The sequence below is a fragment of the Sarcophilus harrisii genome, chromosome 4 (assembly GCF_902635505.1).
Source record: "Sarcophilus harrisii chromosome 4, mSarHar1.11, whole genome shotgun sequence".
NCBI classification, from domain to species: domain Eukaryota; kingdom Metazoa; phylum Chordata; class Mammalia; order Dasyuromorphia; family Dasyuridae; genus Sarcophilus; species Sarcophilus harrisii.
The window spans coordinates 197,077,220-197,104,203 of record NC_045429.1 but is presented as its reverse complement, the minus strand read 5'-3'; the positions used below and the strand labels follow the sequence as shown (position 1 = coordinate 197,104,203).

The following is a 26,984-nucleotide window of genomic DNA, read 5'->3' as shown; positions in this document are numbered from 1 at the left end:
ATGAATTTAGAAGGCCATCAGAATAGTCTAGCAAAAAGATGATAAGGGTCTGTATAAGGATGGTGTCTGTATTACTGAAGAAAACACATATTGTTAAAATAAAAACAATAAATTTAACAACAGATAGGATAAATGGGGTCACAGAGTCACAAAGAATGACAGAAGTTGTGATCTTGATTGCCTTTGACAGCTTTGAAAGCTGAGAAATAGGGAGGGTTTAAGAAGAAAGATGGGGATTTCTGTTTCTGATATGGCAAGTCTGAGATATCAATGAAATTTCCAATCTGAAATGCACAAAAGGCAGTTGATACAAGACGGGAAAACAGCTTGAGTTTAATGAGTTTTGTTGGTTGGTTGTTTCTCATGTCCAATTCTTTGTGACCCTATTTAGGGTTTGCTTGGCAGATATACAGGATTGGTTGTCATTTCCTTCCCTAGCTCATTTTACATATGAGGAAACTGAGACAAACAGGGTTAACTGACTTGGCTAGGGTCACATAGTTATTAAAAGTCAGAGGCTAATTTTGAACTGATGATGAACTGAAGATGAATCTTTCTGTCTCCGCGCCCAGCACTCAATGCACTGCATACCTGGCTGTCCTTGAATAATGAGATCAGGTTATGTAGACTCACATACATATTTGACTATATATGTCTGTCTCTCTCTACACACACACACACACACACACACACACACACACACACACACACATACATACGTATATATACATATATCAGAATGCAAGTGAGATACTTTTATGGAAATATTTTGCATGACTTTGCATGCACTTTCTCAATGATGGGGGAATGGGGATGGGGAAGAAGTAAGGGAGAGAATCTGGAACTCAAAGTTTTAAAAACAAATATTTAAAAATTGTTTTACACCTATCTAGGGGGAAAATACTAAATAATAAATCAAAGAAAGCAGTGAAAGGTGGCCACAAGGTAGGGAAGTGAAAAAGGATAGTAGCTATCAGGAATGGTTAGGTCAAGTGATGGCTTTTTCTCTTTTTTTAAATAAAGAATGGAGAAAGTATAAGTATGTTTATATACAGCAAAGTATGAGTCAGTAGATACAGAAAGAGTGAAATGGGGGTAGGGATGGTGATGGCAGGTATAATCTGCTGGAGAATTTGGAAAGTGATATCAAGGCTAAAGGCTACCTCTTTGTGGGAGAGTAGTGGGATGAAGGAAATATTGAGAGAAGATAAATGAGTGATATGAAAAGGAGGACAGAAAAGGACTCTCAATAAATGCCTTCAAAATTTTCAGTGAATTATATAAAGCAAGGTCCTAAACTGGGCAGATGAGGGGATTTTGTGAGAGGCTTAAAGAAAGAAATGTAAAAGTCTGGAATAAACACTATAAGATGAGTGGACTACTGAGTGGATTTTTGAAGTGCACCTTGCTTGCAGTGAAAGTCCAGTTGAAAATACATAATATAAATTTGTAGTGGGCCCCATCAAGCCAATTTTATAATTTTGTTCATCTCCTTTCAGAAAGAAATAAAGTAAATGTAGTGAATTATCCAAGATTGGAGTTTGTCAAGTTAAGATGGACAGAGGAGGCAAGAGATTTATGTATTGGACAGCACAGAGCTAAACTGATTCACCAAGGTACTGAAGCTGTTAAGACAGAAAATTATAATCAGTGCAAGGGTGATGATCTGAGAAACAATTAAGGAATGAACAGATTAAAGAACCCTTAGAAATTATGTTATATAAGAAAAGAGAGAATGATAAAGGTTATGATCAGATCAAGAAAATTTTGGAGCTCATGAACACAGAAGTGGAACATTTGTGGGTAGTGGCAAGATGAAGGGTATGGCCACTTTTGTGTATAGCTGGGGTGAAGTGGAAAAGTAGACTGAGAAACTATGATAATTAAGGCAACATCAAGATGAATGATGAAGTCCCTTAACATGAGGCTAGGAATTGTAAAGAAAGAAGTCAGAACTTGAGTTGTTCACTGAGATGTACAAAAAGGAGCTGGTGATATAGGACAGGAAGGACGGTGGGAGATCAAGGGAGGAAGGGAAAGAGGGAGAGAAAGGTCAAATGATAATAGTTAGCAGGAACAGAACTGATTGGTAAATCTAAATAATGTGAATCTCAAAGGAACAAAGATTTCTATAGGAAAGTCTAGAACGGATAGATAATAAGGGAGCACAAAGCATTTCAACTTCCCCAACCTCATGATCAGTGAATCCAGGGAATAAGTTAAGTACGCCTAGTAATAAAAAGGTTTCAGGGATGAAAAAGGGTTTTCAAGAAGTAGCCATGTCTCACTCAGTGCTAGAAGAGAGAAAAAGAAAGGAAAAGATTTGAGAGGAAAGCAAATTTAATAACCATGTAGCAGGCATTTCAGAGAGCATAGTGGAAGGGTTGGTTAAATATGGAATAGGATACTGTGGGAGGAGAAAAAAATGAAGGAAATAGGATTTAGGGAGGGGGCAATTGGGGATGGGGAGTAGAGTTTGTATTAGCAGCAGAGAATCCAGAGTCACAGAGAAACTTGCTGTGAAGATTTTATTTAGTATTCTTCCTTTATCCAAGGTTACAAAAAGTTATCTCTTTTGATTCTCTTCTAATTTGTTTATATTACCTTTTATATCTCAGTCCTATATCTATCTGGAGTTTATTATGGTATATCGTTGTAAGATTATTGTCCAAAGCCTATTTCCCATAACCGAATTTATTATAGAACTCTTTCCAATTTTTCCAAAAATTTTACCAAATAATGAGTTCTTACCATGGTAGTTGGCATCTTTGGGATTGATTAATAAATATTATTCTCCCTTCCTATATACAACATTTCAGTCTATCCATTAATTGACTTCACTACTGCTTAACCAGTTCTAACAACTTTGCAAATGAATGCTTTGTAGTACAGTCTGGAATCAGGTATTAGTAAGCCCCTTTCCTTCCTACCTTTTGCTTCCTATCCTACCCCAATTTTGCTTCTAGATCCTAGAGAACAAAAAGTCAAGAATCTCAAAAGGAAAATGGAGGGAGACATAGCAAGATCAGACATTGACAGGTCAGAGCACTGGGTTGACTCTAATAAGATAAAATTCAACAAGGAGAAGTTTACCTTTATGAGTAGTTAAACATTCTTTGGTACCATATATAAATACATTTCACAAATATAAGACAGTGGAGTAAAAAGCCAGGTTGTTCTGAAAATATTTGAGGATTTTATCAAACTTAAGATGCAATTTGAAGGAGTATGATTTGATGGAGAAAAAAGTGAATGTGGTCTTGGGCTGCACTGATGAACAGAGTGGTAATCCCATTGTATTCTACCTTCATAGGACTATATCTGTAGTGTTGTATTCAGTTCTGCTCACCATATTGTAAGAATGTTACTGATGAGTTTACAAAGAGTTCACAGAGAGGCAAGACAGTGTTATGTATCATACACAGGTCTACTGGAATTAAAATCCATTCTCATATCAAACAGTGTATACCCTTTGATCCAGCAGTGCTACTACTGGGCTTATACCCCAAAGAGATACTAAAGATGGGAAAGGGACCTGTATGTGCCAAAATGTTTGTGGCAGCCCTGTTTGTAGTGGCTAGAAACTGGAAAAGGAATGGATGCCCATCAATTGGAGAATGGTTGGATAAATTATGGTATATGAATGTTATGGAATATTATTGTTCTGTAAGAAATGACCAGCAGGATGAATACAGAGAGGCCTGGTGAGATTTACATGAATTGATGCTAAGTGAAATGAGCAGAACCAGGAGATCATTATATATCTCAACAACGATACTGTATAAGGATGTATTCTGATGGAAGTGGATTTCTTCAACAAAGAGATATAACTCAGTTTCAACTGATCAATGATGGACAGAAGCAGCTACACCCAAAGAAAGAACACTGGGAAATGAATGTAAACTGATTGCATTTTTGTTTCTCTTCCTGGGTTATTTTTACCTTCTGAATCCAATTCTTCCTGTGCAACAAGAAAACTGTTTGGTTCTGTACACATATATTGTTATCTAGGATATACTGTGACATATTTAACATGTATAGGATGGCTTGCTATCTAGGGAAGGGGGTAGAGGGAAGGAAGGGAAAAATCGGAACAGAAGTGAGTGCAAGGGATAATGTTGTAAAAAAATTACCCAGGCATGGGTTCTGTCAATAAAAAGGTATAATTATGAAAAAAATAAAAACAAAATAAAATCCATTCTTAGACATGTATTAGCTGTGTGATCTTAGATCAGTCACTTAACCTTTTATTTGCCTCTCTTTCCTTAACTGTACAAAGCAGATAATACCAGCATCTACCTCAAAAAGGAATTATGAGGATAAAATTTGATATTACAAAGTAATTAGCACAGTGCCTGGCCTATTTTAGGCACAGCATAAAAGCTAATTCTCTTCTTCTTTGCTTACCCCTTATATGAGGGGAAGTTATTAGGGATGAAGTAGTTCTGGAGTTCCAGAAAATAGAAGACTTAGTAGGAAAAAGATGCCCATCTCCAAATATCTGAAGGTCTAAAAAGCTGTCAGGTGGAGGCAGTAGATTTGTTTTGCTTAACTCCAGAAGACTGAAGCAGGAGGAGTGGGTGAAAGCTGTAAAGAGACAAATTTAAGCTTGATATCAGCAAAAACTTCCAGTTGTTCAAAACTGGAATGGGCTTCCATGAGAGGTGGCTTTCCCTTTGTTTGAGGTCTTTAAACAGAAGCTGAAGAACTACTTGTGTCAGCTAATGTTCCTAGGGGAGATTCCTTTTGTGCATGGCTGAAACTAGATGGCTGATGGAACTCTTCCAATTTTCAAATTCTGTATAACACTCTTTCCCTTATTTTGCTCAATTTAGCCTAATTAGGTAATTTAGCCGAGGAGGTTCTTGCCTCCTAAGCATTAGGAGAAAATAAATAGCCTCTTAAAAGCAAAATTTAAAAACTGAGGAAAATAAAGAAATGTTGATAAATATCAGGTGTAAGAAACCAATGATATCTGATTAGAATCTCATGAAGCAAGCAAGTCAATTTTTGGGTTGATCTCACTGTGCTCCCAGAAGCTGACATAGTTTCTATTTCTTATAATTTCTTTCTTCTATTATTATTCAATTTGTGATATATACTTAATAAGTTCAAAATTTTAAGAGCTTTTAAAGTTTCTCTTTCTCTCTTACACCATGGAACCTGGAAGCTAAACTGAATATGCAAAATACTGTTCCTATTACTTGTATCTAGAAAAGCTACGTGTAGTTATAAAAGTAAATGTGTACAGATAGAAAAAAGGAAATGAATAGTTTTCTACTGGAGAACTGTGCAATTGTGGCATATTAATGAAACATTTTTAGTCGATGAAAATAATGACCATGTTATTGTAAGCCAGTCACATTAATGGACTGTTTACTGTATATTAAGCATGCCAACTGAACGTAGTGCAAAACTACTAATTTAAAAATGAGGCGTGTTTCTCTTTTATTCTTTTTTGTTTGAAGGGTTAAAAAATCAAATATACTTAATGCGAATTTATTCTCCATTGAGAAAGAAAGCTAAGGCACAGAAATTAAATGCTATTTGTCCTGGTTATACAACTTCTAAATGATACCGAGAGTAGAATTTAGAGCGCTTATTTATATTTAGATATTTCCTAGGTAGATCATGCTTTTTCTCAAACTGCTTATGCTTCAGGTGACTGAACATAAGAGTAATGAGCAGGCAAACACCTTAGCTTGGATGGCTTCCACAGAATGCTTGCCAGTTTTTCTTTTGCATATGGATGTAACTGAGGTTGAATTAGATAAATTTTTAATCTCTTTAATAATGACATTGGTAAAGTTGTCTTTTAATACATATATAGAAAGAGGCTTGGGAAGGAATGAAATAATTTTCCTATATTTCTTGTCTATTCCTTTCTTCTGTACTTCCTTAGCCCTCAATATTCAGGAAGAAATTAAAGATTCTCCCCCTCCATATTTCTTCTTCTATAGGCTCTCACTATCAAATGCTGTACCCCTGGTTCTCTGAAAATGTCATGAGAACAAATGACTTAAAATTCAAGGCAAAATTAACAGTGAACTGTAAACTTCTTGTGGGCAAAGATTATTTTTGGTTTGTTTGCTTGGTTTTGATCTTTCTCTCTCACAATAAAGCCTAGGGTTTCACTTGGAGGCCACTTGGTACATAGGAAATGCTTAATAAATATTTATTGACTCTGTGTGTGTGTGTGTGGGGGGGGGGTATACAAAGGTTTTTTGTAAATATCTGTGAATTTTCCTTTCGTTTTTTCCTTATTTTCTTCTCTAATATACTACCCTTTTTTTTTTTTTTTTTTACAAAAATGAAGCTTTCCTGTGAAACAAAGAAAAACAGTTAAGCAAAAACAATAAATACATCTACCAAGAGTGCATACCCAAAATTACACCATAATTCTCTACCTTTCTAATGAGAAGAGAGGGGCAATTTCTTCTCTAGGATCAAGAGCAATCACTGTGATTAAATAGCATTTGGCTTACTGTTGCCATTTTTAGTATTATTGTTATAAAATTTCTTGTTTTTCTTGGTCTACTTCACTCTATTTTGCTTTACACTCAGCCACCATCCTGGTGTAGGTCCCCATTACCTCATACCTAGACCTCTGAAATAGCCTGTTTATGAGTCTGCCTCTCCCCACTCCATCTTCCATTCAGTCAACAAAATGATTTTCCTAAAGCAGAGATCAGACCATGTCACTCTCCTAGTCAATAAATTCCCATAGGTCCCCATCATAAAATCCTCGTTTGGCATTCAAAGACATTCATTACCTAGCTCTCTTCTTCTACCTTCTTCCCCTGATTGTCCACCACATATTCTTTCACCCATTGACACTGGCCTGTTGACTGTTCCATGAATAAAATATTCCAACTCTGGACTTCAGGCAGTTTTTCTGGCTGTCATCCATGCCTGGAATGCTATTCTTCCTCATTTCTACTTTTTAGCTTCCTTTAAGACCCAACTAAAATCTCACCTTCTACAGTAAACTTTTCTCAACCTCTCTTTTTAACATCTTTTCTCTGTTCATTATTTCCTATTTTTCTTGTACTGCTTGTTGAACATACCCATTTGCTTGTTTTCTCCCCCATTAGAACGTGTGCCTTTTGAAGGTAGGGACTGTCTTTTTGAGGGATCTCTTTTTGTATCCCAGAGCTTAAGCATGGTGCCTCGCATACAGTAGATGCTTAGTGAATGTTTGACTGATATAAGTATGTGTGTATATACCTAGTACAATGTATGGTGGGTTTTCTTTATAAGGAGCTGGCTAACCTTTCTGTTTTTCTGCAGGCTTTTGGGAAGTGATATTGGTATGTGTATGCATCTTTATACTTTTATTGGGAATTTATTTCTTCTATTTTCTCTTTAAAGTTGCAGCATGGGAAGAAAAAATGAATCTTAGCAATGTCTATTATAAGTCTAGACAAGATTGTTAGGGAAACGAATATCAGAACCTCCTGAGATCTACCCAGAAAATCGTGCCCTGCCTTTGCTCTTTTTTTTAGCACTAAAAGATCTACTCTCCTTAAAATCTAGAGATGGATTTCCTCCTCAATACTGAAGGTTAAGAAAAGTGAATGCAATAAACTGTGTACCCATTGTATGAAAAATCTAATAAATGTTGTGGCTAATCTTGACTCCAAAGATAAATGAGGAAACTGTTATCAGATTTCTTGGCAAAATGGCAGGGGATTGACTGTAAAGAAGTAAGCCTATTTTGTCAGGCAAAACCATCAAAGGAGGAAGAGTACTCTGTTGGTGGAAAAAGTGTAACAGGAGAGAGAGAGAGTAGCTATTGAGAAGTGAAGGCGGTATTTTAAAAAGCATAAATATTTTAAAAAAAGATTATTAGAGAAAAAACTCACTTCAAAACCGTAAGTTAAAAATTAACTGTAGGATAAAAAATGAAACTTAAGAATCTTACTTGCTAAGCCATTCAAAATGTTCTTTTTTGTCGGAACAACCATAGTCAGTAGTCCAGGCATGGCCAATGGTATACTTATGGAACTTTAGCATGTCCATTACTCCAACTTGGGCGATGACACAACCAAAGAGGTCAGGGCGTTGATTAGCACAAGCAGCTAAAAGAAAGAAAGGCAGACCAACTGAGTCTCAAGTTACCCAACAATTATCACAAAACAATAAAACACGATTCAGAGGCCAATGGCTGTGACTATGACCATTTTTGGCAGATCACAGAACTTCAGGCTGAAAGAAATCTCCAATTATTTGATCTAATCCAGTCATTTTATAAATTAGATAACTGAAGCCAGGGGATTACACCATTTAACCAAGCTCAATCAGGTAGCTAGAGAACAAGCTAAATTTTAACCTCAGATCTCCTAATACCTTTTCATTATTGTTTTTCCAGTGGATCAATCCATGTAGTTTATCCTTTGATACTGCTATTTTTTCCTCTCCTTTGTTCCTTACCTATGATGTTCCTTTCTTTGTACCTACAATGTAGGTACATTTGTATACTATATTCCCAGTTCCTAGAACAGTGCTAAGAACACTCAATTAATACTTAGTGATTGATTCTTTTACTCTCATCTAGTCTAGCCATTGTTATCTCTCATAATGACTCTGACCTTAATGCAACTCCTCCCAATTTCCTCTTTGCCAGTCATCCTTTTGTTATAGAGTTCTCCCTGTATTATCTTTTTCTCTCCTCTTTCATTCTTCCAGTTATTGTTCTTTCTTCTGTATTCTATCCACCCAGAAAGATCTTTCTTTTAAAAAGGAAGCTGGCCACATGGGAAAAGAGCTAAAGGCTCTGGAAGAGTTGACTAAGGAGACAGAGTGATCTTTAGTTCATCCTTGACAATGAGAAAGAGGATTGTGTGAAGGTCAGTAACAATGGAGGGGGTATGGGATTCAGAAAAGAAATAATCAGGAGGGAAAGGTTGGACTAAACATGAAACTTGTTACGCTAGGTACACACAGATTTGATTTTTTGGCATTCTCCATACCAAACACTGTTACTGTTTAAAAATTTCAAGGAGAGACAGGTCATAGGTATTTAAAGAAATAGTGGATACCACAAGAAAAATTATGCCTTTGCTGAAATCACTTAATTTTTCAGATCTATGACATCAAATTTAGAGAAGAATACATTTTTATTAAAGAGAAGAATACATTTTTATTAATTGTTAAAAAGAATGATACTTATAAAGTTTTTGTACAACTTTAACTTTAAATTACTATGGAAATATACATTTTTACTTTTATTAGAATATGGGGAAGTAGAATGGGAGGAAATGGATAAGATTCATAAATTTATTTTGGCAGGAGGAATTAAAATTTTCTATTAATTTAGAAAATGGAATGAAGGATAACCTTCAAAAATTGGCATGCTTTTAAAGTTAAGAAATTTAAAGACTTGTGCTCAACCTTTGTGCACTTAAAATTTATATATGCCATTTAAATCCATGTCTTACATGTGGGTTACTTAAGACCAATCCAGATATGTGAAAATCTGTAGTTCCTATTCAAACTATCTGAACTTGTCTGATTTGTTCTCTAAATGTTCTTCCTAAAACTTCCCAATTTATCTTCTAAAAATCCCACAAACCACAAAACTACCTACTAGTCTTTATTTACATTCACCTTCCAAAAGACCTGTTAGCCAGAGCGATAAAAAAAAAAAATATATACATGGACATCAATAAGATACATAAGATATTTCTATTATGAACAATCTCAAACGATCAAAGTTGAACAAAGAAATTTTAAGTATTTTGCATATGTAATTATTCCATGATCTTAAAGAGACTGACATAATATGTGTAATACTGAAAACCAATAAAGTTACATATAAAATGCTGATTATTTTTCTAAAGTGTCCAAACTGTTTTAGGATTAAAAAAGCTATAGAAAGCTGAAAAATACATTGTAATGAATCAATTAAGCATATGGCATAATATTAAGAGAAACTAATATAAGAAAATTCATAGATGAATTGAGAATAAATCGGGGCAAGATTCTTAAAACAGGATAATTTATATGATGGCTATATGTAAAATTATTCATAAGTTTTTCTCTTAAAAAATGAAGTACAACTTATTTAAATATCGGATTTATTTACGGATGATTACTTACATATTATATTATGATAGGGAAAGGGAATGAAACTGCAATTCCACTACTACAGGGAATACCTGAATAAGGATATTTCTCCTGCTAATGTATATCCCCTATAACTAGAAAGGTTGCCCAGGGTCATATAGCAAGTATATATTAGAGGTAACCCAGGTCTTCCTGGCTCCCAGATCAGCTGCCTCTCAAATAGATGCATGGCAAACTGTGGTACTCATGATCAGGAGACAAGCTACCTACTGTTATCTTTATCATAGTTATCTGTCTTGTGTCATTTGTATTTTTATAAATCCTACTGATCTGAAAATAGGTTATACTTAAAGCAATTCTAAAAAAAACTTATTTGATCACCAGGATGATTTCAGAAAGGCTTGGAGAGATTTACATGAACTGATGCTAAGTGAAGGAAATAGAACCAAGAGAACATTGTATACAACAACAAGATTATGTGATGATCAACTCTGATAGACTTGGCTCTTTTCAACAATGAGGAGATTCAGAAATTCTAACAGACTTCGGACAGACAACATGTATTTTCACTTTTGTTGTTGTTTACTTGCTCTTTTTTTATTTTCTTTTCCTTTTTGATCCTATTCTTCTCGTGCAGTATGATAAATGTGGAAATATATAGAAGAAGTACATATATTTAATCTACATTGGATTACTTGCTGTCTTGGGGAGGAGGACAGGAAGAAGGGAGGGAAAAAATTTGAAACGTAAGATTTTGCAAGGGTGAATGTTGAAAACTATCTTTGCATGTATTTTGAAAAAGCTATTATTAAAAAAGAGTAAATAAAATAAATTAACTTTTTTTTATACTAGTATCAAAAAGTTTAAGTTACAGCATGCATTTAAAAAAAACAAACCGTTTTTAGGAGAATGGAGCATATTTAAGATGGAAGTAAGGAAATGGAGCATTTGACATTTGCTATAGCTGGAGTAGGGGCTGCTGGCCCATTAAAATAACTGTGTGCCCTTAGGTTTTACCTTTCTGGGTCTCTCTGTACTTACCAAAAAAAAAAAAAAAAAAAAAAAAAAAAAAGAAAGAAAGAAAAGAAAAAAGAAAAAAAAAAAAGCTGAGGTGGAATAGGGAGTGGGGAGTGAGGGTAGGTAAAACAAAATGATTTCAACGTCCCCTTTCAGTTTTTAACATTTTATATGATTTATTCTGTGTCAATCCTTCTGTAAAATCAAGCTAGCTCCTATAGCATTGCCTCTATTCCCAACTTATAAGAACAATTTGGCTATATTATTTATAAGGTACCTTTTTTTCAGCTCTTGCATTCTGTAGATTTTTAGCATATATTGGAAAGTAACATCAATTAAAGATCATATTCAAATTCTATACATGCTAATTTTAGGAAAGGTAGTATGGTATAATTTAATGAATGAATATTGGACTTGCCTTTCTTTGTATCCCCAGTGCCCTGAATATTACCTGCACACAGTAGGTGTTACATAAATGAATATGAAATGATTTTATCTATGCCAATATATAAAATCTAAAATATTGTAAACAATTTTTTAATTGCTTGTCATCTTAGATTATTTGTATTTCTGCTCTCCACTGACTAGGATAATTTGTAGAGTGCCCTCAAATAAGATTCTCTGAAAACTTACAATAAATAAGAAATATAAATCTTACCCACTAAAAGTCCTCCATTTGAGCCTCCATTAATTGTTAATCTCTTTGGTGAAGTGTAACCTTCCTTAATAAGATATTCTGCAGCACACTGAAAATCATCAAAAGAGTTTTGCTTTTTGCCCAGGATACCACCTACAATATATCAAAAGCAGAGAAGTAAGGGGAAAATATTGAAAGTTAATTCCACAGAATTCATAATACCATGTAGTCAAAAGAAACTCAAAAAAAAAAAAAAAAAAAAAGTAGAAAAAAAATTTAGCTCAAGGAAATGATGAAATAATTTGGTACCCTTCTCTCCCAAAGATTTCTTGAGTCCTAAATAATAAAATGTTTGCATTACGGAAAAAATGGGTTGCAAATACCACTAACATGATTGCACCTCAGATTCTGCTACACAGGTTTTTGAAATGACCCTACCCAAAAATTAACATCATCACTTAAAAACATATAGAAAAACTTTTCAAAGTGCAATATTTTATTATGACCTTTTTAACAATTTATTATAATATTTAATTATAATTTAAAAAGAGTAATATTATAAATTCTTTTAAAAAGAATGTGAATTAAAATGAAAATTTCCATATAAACAGAACAACAACAAAAAATTGTACATAAAATATTATTTCTATTATTTGTAGCTTGCTTTTCATTTTAAATACAATGTTAGTTCAGCATGTAGTTTTTGATACTATCCTACTTGTCTGCAACACCTTCTGTGCATTTTAAAAAATGCTTCAATGCTGGATACTCTTGCCTTTTTCTTTCTTTTTTTTGAGGGGGTGAGGAGTGGGAGAGGGCAATCCTGTCTTATCTTTTGTGCCCTCCTTAATTGAAAAAAATAAATAAAACCTAGGTAACAAATACACAATCAATCAATGCCCACAATGGTTATCTGAAAATCAATGTCTAATTCTGCATCTCTGAGTCCACCATTCTTCCATAACTTTGATGGGTAACATGCTTCATCAGACCTCTGAAATTGTGTTTATCCATTGCATTAGAGTTCTAAAGTTTTTTGTAGCTATTTGTTTTTACAACAAACATTACATTTAGAAAGAGGCTAAATGAGCAATAAAACACATGACTGAAAAATTTCACACTGCTTGTACTTAAGAAATGCCTGTTGACTGACTGATTAAATCCATGATTGTATCATATCTTTCACATCTAATCATTTTTAATTCACACGCAAGATTAATGTCTGAAAGAATACAAGCAAAATAAAGGTAGTGTCAATATTATTTTCCTTATTGTGTACATTGAAGACACTAAAGGAAGGTTGTGGTTTGTCTATGAGTATTAAGCTAATATTTGAGGCAGGATTCCAACTCAAGTTGTCTGGCTCCAAGCTTAGTAATCTACTCGCTATCAGGATACTTAGAAGGATAAATGAGAGGATGCAGTTTTCAAAGAAAAACATTACTACTTAAAAAAAAAAAAAAAAGAAAGAAAGAAAAAAGAAAAATATTACTACTTTGCAGAATCCAAACTCAAATGATAAAAACAAAAATTCAAGCATGTAAAGTTCAAAAATCCTGGATTCACACATTTCTTATTTAGTAAAATTAACACCATAATTTGGGAAGTATAGTTTGTCTATGATCTCTCCTTCGAGAGTAAGATCAGTGTAAATTGTGTTTATTTAATGAATTGTCTAAGTTTGGAACTGTGTATTACTTAACCCAAAGAAATGTTCTGGATGGAAATTTTTTGTAAATCACTTATATCATATCTGAGTATGAGTCATTCCTGTTATTAGCTCCCATCCCCTCATTTCTTCAGGGAATTGGAATAGTATGGACAAAAATTTCAAACATCTCTTTATCCAGAAACTCTGATAATCTATATAGTCTTGAAAAATCTCTTATGGAAATTTTCTCTAGCCACATTCAACTCCCATCACTACTTTATGTTAAAGGCTTTTAGTACTACATATAATAATGAGGCTGTAATTCTATCAGTATCTTTTTACTTAAATACTTATTTATATAATTTCAAGGTTAGGCCATTCATAAATCTAGTCACAAATTTACACCAATATTAATTAATAGGATTCCTATGACTACATTTCTCCATGTTGCTTTTGTAGTTTCAGACAAGTTAACATCCTCCCTCATTTCTGTTTCAGTGTGCCCCAGGATTTTTTGCCCTCTTCTCCAACATGAGAGAGGGAGTGATGTCTTTGAGTTGGAGATAGAGGAAGAATGGGGAATTTGATTTAAGACCTGATAAATCTGGGGTGATGGAATAACATTTAAATGAAGATGTAGTAGAAGCTGTTTTATATATAGGGATTGATATACTTGAGTGAAGAACATAATTTTTCAACATCACTTTCAAGTTCTGTAACCTCTCAGGTCCTTAGGGGGAAAAGGCAACTACTTCAAATATTTTTATTACTGCAAATGAATAAAGAGGGCTAATAATATGCCTCTTCTGAGATTTGGGACTTTTTCATTTTTCAAGCCATTTCCCTTAAGAATAAGATCAGAGAAAATAATAAATGAAAAGGAAAAAAGTTTACTGCATTACTCTGGATATTCTGTTTTGGGCAAAGTTCAAAATTCACAGGCATATTCTCAAAAGAACATCAAAGTCACCTATGAAATGAACAAAAAGTAGATACCTACCTAATTATGCATCTAAGATGCATCACTTCAATCCAATTAATTGCAATTCAATTAAAAATAAAGCAACAGAAATAAGACATTTTTTAAAAATATATTAACATAAATGTTAAGATTTTCATAAGAAATCATGGGGAAAAAATGAATCAGCTGTGATTACTTAGCTTTAAGATATATCATTTACAGTATAGAAGTAAATTCATTTCCAGTACAGAAATAAATATTTTAAAGTGACTCCATTTTTAACTCAATTATCAATCAACTTTCAAAAAAAAAAAAAAAGATTTGCTTCAAATTTATCAAACTACAGACATGATCATCATATAATGAACAACCACTGGGCCATTTCTAGCCCTACCATCAAATCTCAGTTTATTCTAGGGAAAGTTTCTAAAGCCAAGTTCTAGCTTACCAGTCTACTTTATATGATTTTTTAAGTTTTTAAAAAAGCAACAATGAAAACCATTTTAGTTACTTTTTGAAGAAATAACTCTGAAACTTAGTTATTGTACAGTCCCACTATAAAAGGATATGTAGGAAAAGTTAATTTAATAAAAAGAGGCAAGTATTGATAGATGAGATGCATATATTTTCTTTGTCAAGCTGAATTAAGTTGAAGAAGGGGTAGGAGTAGAAAAATAAAAAGTAAAAAATCAAAATGTCATTTTTGTTTGTAATACCATTCTCTTTTGGCAGGGGAAGCATCTTACCTTTATGCCATGTCTCTCCATATTCACCCCCTCCTCTAATGTTAGCTACTGCTAGCACACCACCCATGTGCCTCACAAAAATAAGCCTGGATACACTGTGAAACAAACAAACAATAAAAATAATTATCTTAGTTATTTTTCTAGCTGCTGGTGTTACTTCCTTTCCTCTCAAAAATATAAACCATATCTAAATGACAGCAACGACAACAAAAACTTTGTTGCATGTGGCATTATTTAAATGTGGAACTCAATGATTGTATGAAATACAATTTGATCAGATTATCCAATTGTTCCTGAGTGATATCTGACTTTTATAAAGCACAGTCACGAATTTCCATTTGAGGCAAATGTTGCCATTTCTCTATATTTGAAAAATATATCACTATGCAGAATTGTAATGAATACTTCATAAAGTATCAGGTATGAATATGACACAGGGACTACTGGATCAAACAAAGTATTTTTTTTTATGTATTTATAACTGGATGTATTAAATAATGCTAGCAGTCAGAAGTCTTAGCAAAGATTTCCTTAGCATTCATTAGATCATTATTAATATTTTTTCCAGAAGTTTTATGTATCTTGCTCCTAATATACTTCATTACTTTAGGGAATTTATCAAATATTTAGTAAGCATATATTTAAAATAGGCACTTTAGAGAGTTAAGACACATGGTGTTTCTCCTTTTTAGGTTATAACTCCAGTCTCATAATTCCAACTACTTGCTAGACATCTTTACTTAGAATTCTCCTGTCTGAAATTTTATGTTAGGACATTGCTCTTCATTCAAAAAGTAGGTCCTACATACCTATTACACAAAATCCAAATACTATATTTCATCTGAAATTCATCTCAGATTATGCAATCTATCACAAACTGAATCTCATTTCATAGACACAATATCCCATCAAAAGTGGACTATGGTTCTATCACATAGACAGTGACTATATTATTAGATTCTAAGGTCCAGGGAGTGATATAAGAGACTACTTGGAGGGACAAACACTGAGCAGAATAGATGACCTGTTAGTAGACTGGATCACCCTCAAGAAACTGCAAAACAACTTCTTTAATCATTACATCCCAACAAATAGCATAATATCAGATACTCAATATAAAGTTATGAATAAATGGTAGTGCTACTTTATAGTAATTACTTGAATTTGGCTTCATAGTCTATGCTGGAATGGATGGTCTAACCTAAATTCACAATATGGTAGTCATAGAATTTACAACACCAATCATAGAAGGGGACATAGATTGCAAGGATGTTGTACAGATTTCAAAAAATATCCTTTAATCTAGCCAAAGGTCAGTCCTTGAGAGTGGAAAAACCGAGGAACTGAAATTCATGTTTTAAGAGAGGAAAAAAAGATAGGAAATTACTTTTTAAAAAACTGAATTCCAAATAATTGAGTGTAAAGGTCTTTTATTTAAGAACAAAAAAGCAAACCACCTGTTTAAGGCACATATTCTGTTTTTTACAAGAAACAGGAAATTAAAGTCAAGTTTGCAGAGAAAAGAAAAAGGCTGTAATTGTCTCTTACATAAAATGATTCAAACTTGAATAATGTGAATTTTTAAAAGAAATACTGGAAAATATTCACAGAAATAATGGGAGAAGAATCATAAAATAATGAATTCCATGTTATCTGAAAATTTAAATAGAAAATGGTAATACTCTGCATAGAAAATGTACTTAAATATTAGAAGTGAAGATCAGAAGGGTTTAATAAAAGATTCTTAGTGTTGCTTAAGTGTATAACTATTATGTGAAACATCATTTTCTCTGCAGGGGCATCCCAACAGTGAATGGTGTTCCTCAGAACCCAATGATAGAAAAATATCAGAGAACTACTACATTAAGGTTGTACTACAAGGAGGACACAGCCTTATCATCAAGCAGATAATCTAGAGCCTGTACCCAAACTAGAAGCCCAATTATATAAGCTTTGAAGATTCTAGACTAGCAATTTAGTGCCTATGACTTGGACAGTTAGAGAGATAAATAATGCCAAGTTTGTTTTTTTTAAGTTAGAAGATTTCTAAAGTCCCACATATCTTGAAATGGTAAAAACTTCTGGAGTCAATAAATTAGGAGTATTTGAACAAAGCAAATAATTCTCATCACTGACAGGTTCTATGACTTTTTTGTTGTTGCCTATAAAAATTTTTGGGAAGACAGAAGGCTTTAATAAACGGTTATCTGATACAATCAGAATATTCTAGTTTTTTTTTTTTTTGTTGTTGTTTTTTTTAAGACAGCTAAATTGTGAGTTGTGGAATCAGATTCACATTAGGAGTATAAATGTTTTCTATATATACATATATGTATGTGTATGTATACATACATAAAAGCATCTATGTATAAAATAAGTGAGAAAAAATTTGAAAAGCAAAGTAAAAAATTTATTTTAAGTTGGCAATGTTCACTAATTGAATTCAGTCAACAATTATTTACTGAGCACTGGGTTAGGTGGCAGAAAACCATGAAAGATCACCATTAGTGTAAAGAACACATAATGAGAGGTTCATTATCTTCAAGGTAATGAAATGTTGTTTATCCAGAAGCCCAGATGGTCATTCTAGGGAGTCTATCAGAATATACTCTTATCGAGGGGGTTTTAACCTAGGGTTTGGGAACTTGTTTGAAAAATATTTTAATAACTATGTTTGAATAAAATTGCATTTCCTTTGTCATCCTACATATTTAACTAATGGTATTGAACATTATTCTGAAAAGGGAATCCCTTAACTTCATCAGACTACTAATAGGGTCAATCACACAAAAAAGGTTACAAAGCCTTGGACTGGTCATAAAATACTTATGCTCACAGCACATGAAACCAAAAACTGTCCATCACGACACCAAGTGAAAACCTATTCCCAAATAATTCTCTTCCAAAATCATAAAAACATTTGCAGTTCTGCCTATTTTAAAGTCTTCAGAATAAAACTCTTTTCTTAAGGTCTTCCTAAATATTATGAGTCCAAATGAGTAAGAGTAAAGTAACAAAGTAAAGATTTTTCATTTCCTGAGTTTAACAAATGGGAATACAGTAAAGATATTCTTTCTTAAACAAGTTGCAAGTTGAAGATGTGAAATGGATAGAAATAAGGCAATGTATGTCCCTGCTTACTATTTCCTTCAAGGTACACTTTAATAAATGGGCATTAAAGTGGTTGTTTCCATTCACTCTAAAGTTTGTAATCATGCTATTATCAATAATCTGGGTTATGACTTTTTCCCTCAAATGTTAAGTGGTACAATGAAAAGAACACTGAAAGGAGTCATAGGACCTGGGTTTAAATCCAGATTTTCTATCTATAAATTAAGAGGGAAGAACTAGCAAAGAACTAGGTCCCTTTCAGCTCTCAATCTATGATCCCATGATGCAATCATATTGGAACAAAACAAGAGGACACAAATTAGATTTCTATAAAAAAATATTCAGCTTTCAATTTTCTACAGAATAAATCCTTCCATTAAAAGTATTTCTATTGTTCTTTACATGTCAAAAATGATAGTGTTCAAAAAAACCAAAGCAAAACATTAGAAAACTCATTAAAAACACTTCTAAGTCAAAAGGAAATGCTTAATTTTTACCAGGGAAAGGAAACAATTATCTAACATGATTATTAAATTCATAGGTAATATTTAGAACATCTGAATAAAATGACCTTGAAAAGTCCCCAAATGAAAATATATTTTACTTATCTTTAAATGTTATCAAATCTAACACTGTGTGATGGTCTTTCTATGGAGATCTATAAAATGGGATAAGACATAAGACTCTTGAGTCTCAAGAGTATTCCACATTTACCTGTAGCTTGGTGTAATAGATATATTGAAGCCCCCATAGCCATATAAGAAAGCAGGATGAGAGCCATCTAATTTAATTCCTTTCTTATGCACAATGAACATTGGGATCTTCGTGCCATCTCTGCTGGGGTAGAACACCTAGGAGAAGAGAAAGGATAAGTTTAGACTCAGTATAATACTTTATATGTCATGTAAGCACTTCTGTGTTCTTCTCCGTGACCACCTTCTCCCTCTTCTCTGGCCAAAGTGACTCTGGCCAGTCTTACTCCACCCCCTAGTCCCTCCTACAATCCTCTGTATACACCAATCACTGAGCCAGCAAAGGATAGTGGGAAGGACTATTTTCGAAGCACATGCCCATAGAGTATTGTCCAATCAATAATTAGCCCTAAGGGCTTGAACCTACCTCAGTCCAATGACTCAAGAGTTTCAGACCTCTACATCTTGTAAACTTTAAAGTATATATATAAAATGCTCCTTATTATTATTATGGTTTCAATCCATACTTTGCCACTATGTAGCAGTGTCATTACAAATAATTTTACTTCTGTAATCTCCAGATTCCTCATCTGTAAAATGGAGTCAAATCAAATGATCCAAACATCCCCAACATCCTATGCTTTTCAGTATCTGTCTCTCTTCTATCAATTATGCCTTAAACTGATAAATGGGCTATATCCTTCTCTACTGTTACATATCATGGTTGATGGAGGAAAAGAAAGAAACCTCTTCCCTCTGCCCGATAGGGTCTTTCCCCACACATCATTCCTATGGACTCTCTTGAATTTATAACTAAGAGTTAGATTTTCCCTTCAAAGTGGTATGTAGCATTATGCTATAGTGTCTACCAAAACACCTATTAGAAAATGTGAAACGTTTCACTTTTTAAAAGCAAGTGTGGCCCTAATTGTCATTTCTGGGACAGAAATTCAACAGACATAAATCAGCAAGTCTTTTTCCTTTAAAAAATGTTTTCATGATTTGAATCTTGACATTCTAAATCTAAATGCAGTTTGGAGTTACCATGTTATCACCATTAATTTGGAAGTTACTAAGAACTAAGACTTTCAAATAGGAGCAAATAGGAGCTCTTTGGTTAGAGCTAGATACTTTCAACTAGGAATGACAGCTGTTAGGACTGTCTTGAACCTGGGTGATATATCCCTTAATAGTCCTAAGTAACATTTCCAGATTCCTCAATGACTCAAAGGAGAAAGTTATCAGAAGAAAGAGATATTAAATGCAAGTAAAGGAATGAAAGGAAAGAAAACACCGGATCTATTCTCCATAACCACAAGAGGATGTGTAAATCTGCTCTCTGGGGAGACCGAACCTCTCCATTCATCACTCCCACTCCACCCTACACCTAAGACCACCTTCCCAGCTTGGAATGCTCCCTTGCTAGGTTTTCAGCAGCAGGCTGGAATGAAATGATCAGAAGACCTTCTGTCTGACTCTGAGCAAGACATTTAACTTCATTGACTCTTAAGCTTCCTCATTTTTAAAACTAAAGGGTCTGACTAGACTTTTAAGTTCTCTTTTAGCACCAAATATCTGGAAACTGAGGTTCTGAGAGTTCACAAAGAGAGTAAGTACCAGAGGCAGAAGTCAAACCGAGTTGCAACAAGAACCCTGTAGGATGATTACATGTTTGGACCTAACTTGGAGCATTCAAGTCTGTTGTCTGAGGACAACTTGAAAATCACATTAAAACATGGGAACATTTTAGAGGACTAAGCAATAATGCTCGTGCTCTTTAAGGTTTGCCAAGTGCTAGAATTCCTATTTTCTCATTTAGTTTTCTCATCAGCCCTGTGAGACAGGTGCTATTATCACCTTCCATTTTACACATGAAGAAATTGAGGCTCAGAGAGTGATTTAAGGTCATAGGTTTAGAGGTAGAAGGGATCTTAAAGGGCATCTAGCCTAGTGTAAACCTCTTCCACATAGCCACCCACCCCCCAAACCCCAAATTAAATAAGTGTATGGAGGCCTGGAGAGGTTAAATGACTTACATAGGATTATATAGGTAACAGGTACAGGAAGAAATGACACAATTAGGATTTGAACCTTGGTTTGTGATGCATTAAGGTTTTTTTTTGTTTTTTTTTTAAATCATACCACACTGCTTCTCAATTTTAAAAACTATGGTCAGTGATTATAGTCTTCTAAATTGTGAGTTGTGGAATCAGATATGCAACCTCCTGCTTATCCTTCTGTATCCAATTCAGCTAAAGATTTTACCATACCAAAACTACTGTGGAGAATTTCCAAGAAGCAGAAACAACTAGTTTAGAAAGGAGTAAGTATTGGATGGTTAGAGAGAGGAAGGTCATGGCTGAAAAAAAAGCTAAAAAGCTTGGATCTTTTCTTTTAAATTAGTAGATACAACTGCATCAAATTACATCTGTCATTTCATTACCTTTTTTTTTAAGCAAGATAAAAAAAATCACCATTTTGACATTATACAGAATAAAAAATATATAGAAAAAATAATTAGGAATAAACAAAAAAAATTTGAAAAATAGTTCATTTTCTGAACCCCATTTCTTTTTTGTCTTCTTTACCCTTTTGGAAAGTAGACTCATAGTAGTCAGAAAAACCATGCTAGACAGGAGCTACTCCAGTAACTAAGGTACAAGTCTGTTTAGAAATATGATTGTCTCTAACACATGTTAATGGTAAGTGACAGTTGTAAAATAAAACACTACAAGCTGCTTGGGCACTTAGCTTTCAAAACTCTATTTTAATAATATTTAAATAAAGTCTGGAATATGCAAATCACCTCAAAAAACGAAAAATAGAAGTTCTATAAGATTTACAAGTGCTATTTTTAACATTCTAAGTCACAGATGTAAGTAAAATTAAGAGATTCTTATTATTTCTGCCCATTTCAAACTAGAATATTCTGAAAGTCAAAGATAGCACACATATCCAAGAGCTCACTCCAATAACTAAAATAAGAAACAATTTCCTAAAAAGTAGGAGAAAGGAGGAAGGGAAGGGGCCTAAAGGACACATGGTTTAGATATGCAATAAATATTTCCACTAACAACAACAATTTTACAAAAGCACTAACTAATCTAAAATAACTTAGGTCCTAGCACCACTTTTAGCAATGAATGGAAACTATTAAAATTATGATAAATTATTATAAAATTAAGTTTTATTTAAACAACCAACAATTAAAATCGCCTTCCCTTTTTTAAGAGATAACAATAACAAATAACAAATAAAGTAGAATTCTTGCACTCCTGCTGTCTTCACTAAAATAAATGATTACTCTTCCTGAGATGATTAAATCTGCAAATAAAATCAATTCAGTTGAGACTGCAATATAAAAAGCTACTTTTCAAACAATTTTTAAGAGATGATTCAATCTGGTTCAGATTTGGTGTTATGTAAATACCATGGTTTATTCATGCTCATCAATAATGGGAAATGCTTCTATTTGAGAGATTAAGGTAAACTGCAAAGGGCAAGCCTTAGGGAGAAAAGAATGTCTGTGATACCAATTCGACCTAATTTTAGACTGCGACAGGTTTTACTGGAAAGTTGGGGTTTTGCTGCTTCTCTTTTTATATGAAAGAGATATACTGGTGCTGCTTATTATTTGTTACTATGTTATTTGTTTTGCTTAATAAATCTATAAGAAATTGAATGAATTAAAATTCCACTATATCCACAAAACCTCAAGACACAATGATCTCTGCATTATTTTTCAAAAATATAAGCAAATAAGTTTTTAAAAAATCAGTAAAAGTTAAAGCACATAAACAATTTTCATATAAATATGAACTTTACTTGAAAATAATTGTTCTTACTTTACAAGTTGATACTTTAAAGGACATTTATGTTATCATGAAACAATCTTATGAATCAGGCATTTTTATTAATTTACCTTTTTTAATATTAACATCACTAATATTTTACTTTTCAACAAATAATACAATTAGTGGAAGAAGTTCCCCATGCCGACAAAATCACAGATCCTTCTTCATATGATCACTTTAGGAACACAAATTAATTTTCTTTAAGAAAATAGGAGATGGTCAGGGTTAAATTCCAGTGTTGTTATATCTTCTTGAGGTTCCTAAAAGCCATAAACCCAATCAAGAGTGTCTAGGAGAGACCATAAGATCACAGATTCAGAGCTAGAAGGGACTTGTCTGAACTTTGAATTCAATCTCCCTCATTTTACAGATGAGAAAGTAGAGGCTAAAAGATTAAGTGACCTGTCCTGGTAACTTATAATTAATATGTTCCTAAAGTGAGATTTGAATTCACATTACTTAAGTCCAGGGCCTAAATCTCCACAACATATATACCTTTCTAAGGGGATGGATCAATGTTGTAAAATGTTGCAGAGATGTCAAGAATTAGGAATGAGAAAGATTCTTGGTTTGTCAATGAAGTCAATGGTAATTTTGGGGGAACAACTTCATTTGAGTGAAGAGGCTGCAGGTCATATTGTAAGGGTTTATGGAAATGAGGAGATAACAGAAAGCAGAAACAATGACCTATTATCAGGAGTTTAGTTGTATAAGACAAAAGTGACAGAGGCTAATAGCTTGAAAAGATGGTAGAAGTGAATGGAGATTTTTCCCCCCAAGGATGGGGGAGATAAGAGCAGGTTGAGAAACATTTGAGAAATCAATGGATAAGGTGAAAAATAAGGAGTGAGAAGTATTGATCAAAAAGTCAGATTCCTTAAAGGGAACATGATATTGAATAATGTGATATGGACTACTTGAGAGACTTAGAATCTTTTCTCACTCAATATTTTATGTCTCTTGTCCTCTGCTCAAGGACATCTTAACTGGGAGTGACTTTAGATAGCTCATAGAATACGGCTTCTCACTCAGTGTTGGAATTTTTTATTTTATCATGCCTGAAAGATGGTCATCCAGCCTCCCTCTGAACATCTTCAGTGGAATACATGCTGAACCAAATATCAGAGGAGCTGGGTTTGACTCTTGGTTTTCCATTTACTATCAGTCTGACTGTGGAGAAGTGATTTAACTTCTCTGGGTCTTAGTCAGTTTTCTCATCCATAAAGGAGTCTTTAATCTATAATTCTTACTATTATAATCACCTTTAGTGACAAATTTAAGACTTAATTTATTAATGAAGCAGCTCTGTCCCACTGTAATTGAGTTTTAATTGTTGAAAATGTTCCACTGGTTCTAAAAATCAACAGTATTCTTCTTCCAATCCTGTCACATTCCAAAGTAACCTCTCCCTTGCTCAAGTATTTGATATATATACATACATACATACACATATACATACACACACATACATATGGGATGCTATGTTCAGAGAACAAAGAAATGTTTCTATTAGAAGATTGGGACTAGGGTAACCATTCTATGTGAGACAATTCTCATGATTTTCTCTATGTCAGGGAGGAAGGGACAACATTAGGCTTAAGCAAAGAAGACAATTAACTACACAGTATGATTTGAAGAATGCCATGAAGTATTGGGTTTTCTCACTAGATTACCATAGAAACTTTCCTTTATTTTCCACCATTACAGTCTGAACCACAAACATGAGGATAACTCTCCAGAAAGCCGCTGTCCAAAAACATCTCAGCTGAAAAGACTTATGAGCCCACACATAAAAATTAGTTTGTTGTGAAGGTGGCCTAGCCATACCTGATCTAAAACTATATTATAAAGCAGCAGTCACCAAAACCATTTGATATTGGCTAAGAAATAGATTAGTTGATCAGTGGAATAGGTTAGGTTCACAAGACAGAATAGTCAACTATAGCAATCTAGTATTTGACAAACCCAAAGATTTGGGATAAGAATTCATTATTTGACAAAAACTGCTGGGATAACTGGAAATCAGTATAGTAGAAATTAGGCATGGACCCACACTTAACAGTGTATACCAAGATAAGATCAAAATAGGTCCATGATTTAGGCATAAAGAAAGAGATTATAAATAAATTAAAGGAACATAGGATAATTTATCTCTCAGACTTGTGAAGGAGGAAGAAATTTGTGACCAAAGATGAACTACAGACCATTACTGATCACAAAATAGAAATTTTTGATTATATCAAAATAAAAAGCCTTTGTACAAACAAAACTAATGCAAACAAGATTAGAAGGGAAGCAACAAACTGGGAAAACATCTTCACAGTTAAAAGTTCTGATAAGACCTCATTTCCAAAATATATAGAGAATTGACTCTAATTTATAAGAAACCAAACCTTTCTCCAATTGATAAATGGTCAAAGGATATGAACAGACAATTTTCAGATGATGAAATTGAAACTATTACCACTCATATGAAAGTGTTCCAAATCATTATTAATCAGAGAAATGCAAATTAAGACAACTCTGAGATACCACTACACACACTGGCTAAGATGACAGGAAAAAATAATGATAAATGTTGGAGGGAATGAGGGAAAACTGGGACACTGATGCATTGTTGGTGGTGTTGTGAACGAATCCAACCATTCTGGAGAGTAATCTGGAATTATGCCCAAAAAGTTATCAAACTGTGCATACCCTTTGACCCAGCAAGTGTTACTACTGAGCTTATACCCCAAGGAGATACTAAAGAAGGGAAAGGGCCCTGTATGTGCCAAAATGTTTGTGGCAGCCTTGTTTGTAGTGGCTAGAAACTGCAAAACGAATGGATGCTCATCAATTGGAGAATGGTTGGGTAAATTGTGGTATATGAATGTTATGGAATATTATATATTCCATATAATAATAAGAAATGACCAGCAGGATGAATACAGAGAGGCTTGGAGAGACTTACATGAACTGATGCTAAGTGAAATGAGCAGAAACAGGAGATCATTATATACTTCAACAACGATACTGTATGAAGATGTATTCTGATGGAAGTGGATTTCTTTGACAAAGAGACCTAATTCAGTTTCAATTGATCAATGATGGACAGAAGCAGCTACACCCAAAGAAAGAACACTCGGAAATGAATGTAAACTGTTTGCATTTTTGTTTTTCTTCCCGGGTTATTTTTACCTTCTGAATCCAATTCTCCCTGTGCAACAAGAGAACTGTTTGGGTCTGCACACATATATTGTATCTAGGATATACTGGGACATATTCAACATTTATAGGACTGCTTGCCATCTAGGGGAGGGAGGGGAAAAATCGGAACAGAACTGAGTGCAAGGGATAATGTTGTAAAAAAGTTAACATGAACTGAATTTTGTACATAAAAAAAAAAAAAAGAACAGACAAGTGTGAAATAAATGAACAACCAAAAAGAAGGAAAATATTTTATCTCAGTTTTTTAATTGGCCCAAATTTAATTTAGCCTAGAATCTAATGTGATTTAACAGAGTAACTTAATGTTTTACTGAAATTAGGTGTGACTGCAGCAAAAGTTAAAGTAAAAGGAAAAAAATTTAATTCTAGCAAAAGTTAAAGTAAAAGGAAAAAAATTTAATTCTATCAATCATAACCCATTCTTCCTTGTGATGGATAAATTCAGACAAAAGGATATGGGATTAACAATGTAACTCATTTTGTTCCTCTTTGTGTCCTAACAGAAAGTAAGCTCATTAAGGTCGGGGTTGTTTTTCTTTGTATTCCTGGCACTGGCATATTATAGGCACTGAGATTCTTGCGGGATTGGATCTGAAGATGGCCTGACACTTCTAAGGCAGGTCTTTCCTAAGGAGGCAGATAATTTTCAAAGCCTCTTACATCTACAGGAATGAACAAAATTCTAATTATAGTACTTTTACTTTTCAAATCAAGAAATGAAGAGACAGATTAAGTGACCACTCATTCAAAAATAAATAAATAAAGTAAAAGGAAACAATTATGAACAAAACATCACCTGCTGAATAATTTCCATGGGAAACAATTATGAATCTTTTTCCAATTCATTTCCCTAAAGTAATGGATTCATTTTGCATAGAACAGGTGTGTTAAGAGGATTAAAGCAACCAGTGACTTCACACTATTCTAAAAATTCTTTTATAACATTGCAAAACTGATTTTTTTAAGAGGTGAGGGGAGGGACATTGTGTAATTCTTTGGACCTTGGGAATTTTGAAACTCAAATTATTTTTCATACA

General features: G+C 33.6%; 1 protein-coding gene across 2 annotated transcripts in view; it reads right to left on the bottom strand.

The window, feature by feature from the left end:
• The window catches only part of PREP (prolyl endopeptidase), a 163,420-nt gene that overhangs the window by 4,950 nt on the left and 131,486 nt on the right, over positions 1 to 26,984 (bottom strand). For both annotated transcript variants that reach the window (XM_031964471.1, XM_031964470.1), the window contains exons 11-14: positions 18,906 to 19,042; positions 15,081 to 15,175; positions 11,744 to 11,875; positions 7,925 to 8,081 (exon numbers count right to left, since the gene is read on the bottom strand). In XM_031964471.1, the coding sequence (XP_031820331.1) occupies positions 7,925 to 8,081; positions 11,744 to 11,875; positions 15,081 to 15,175; positions 18,906 to 19,042 (521 nt within the window). The remainder of the gene's footprint in view (positions 1 to 7,924; positions 8,082 to 11,743; positions 11,876 to 15,080; positions 15,176 to 18,905; positions 19,043 to 26,984) is intronic.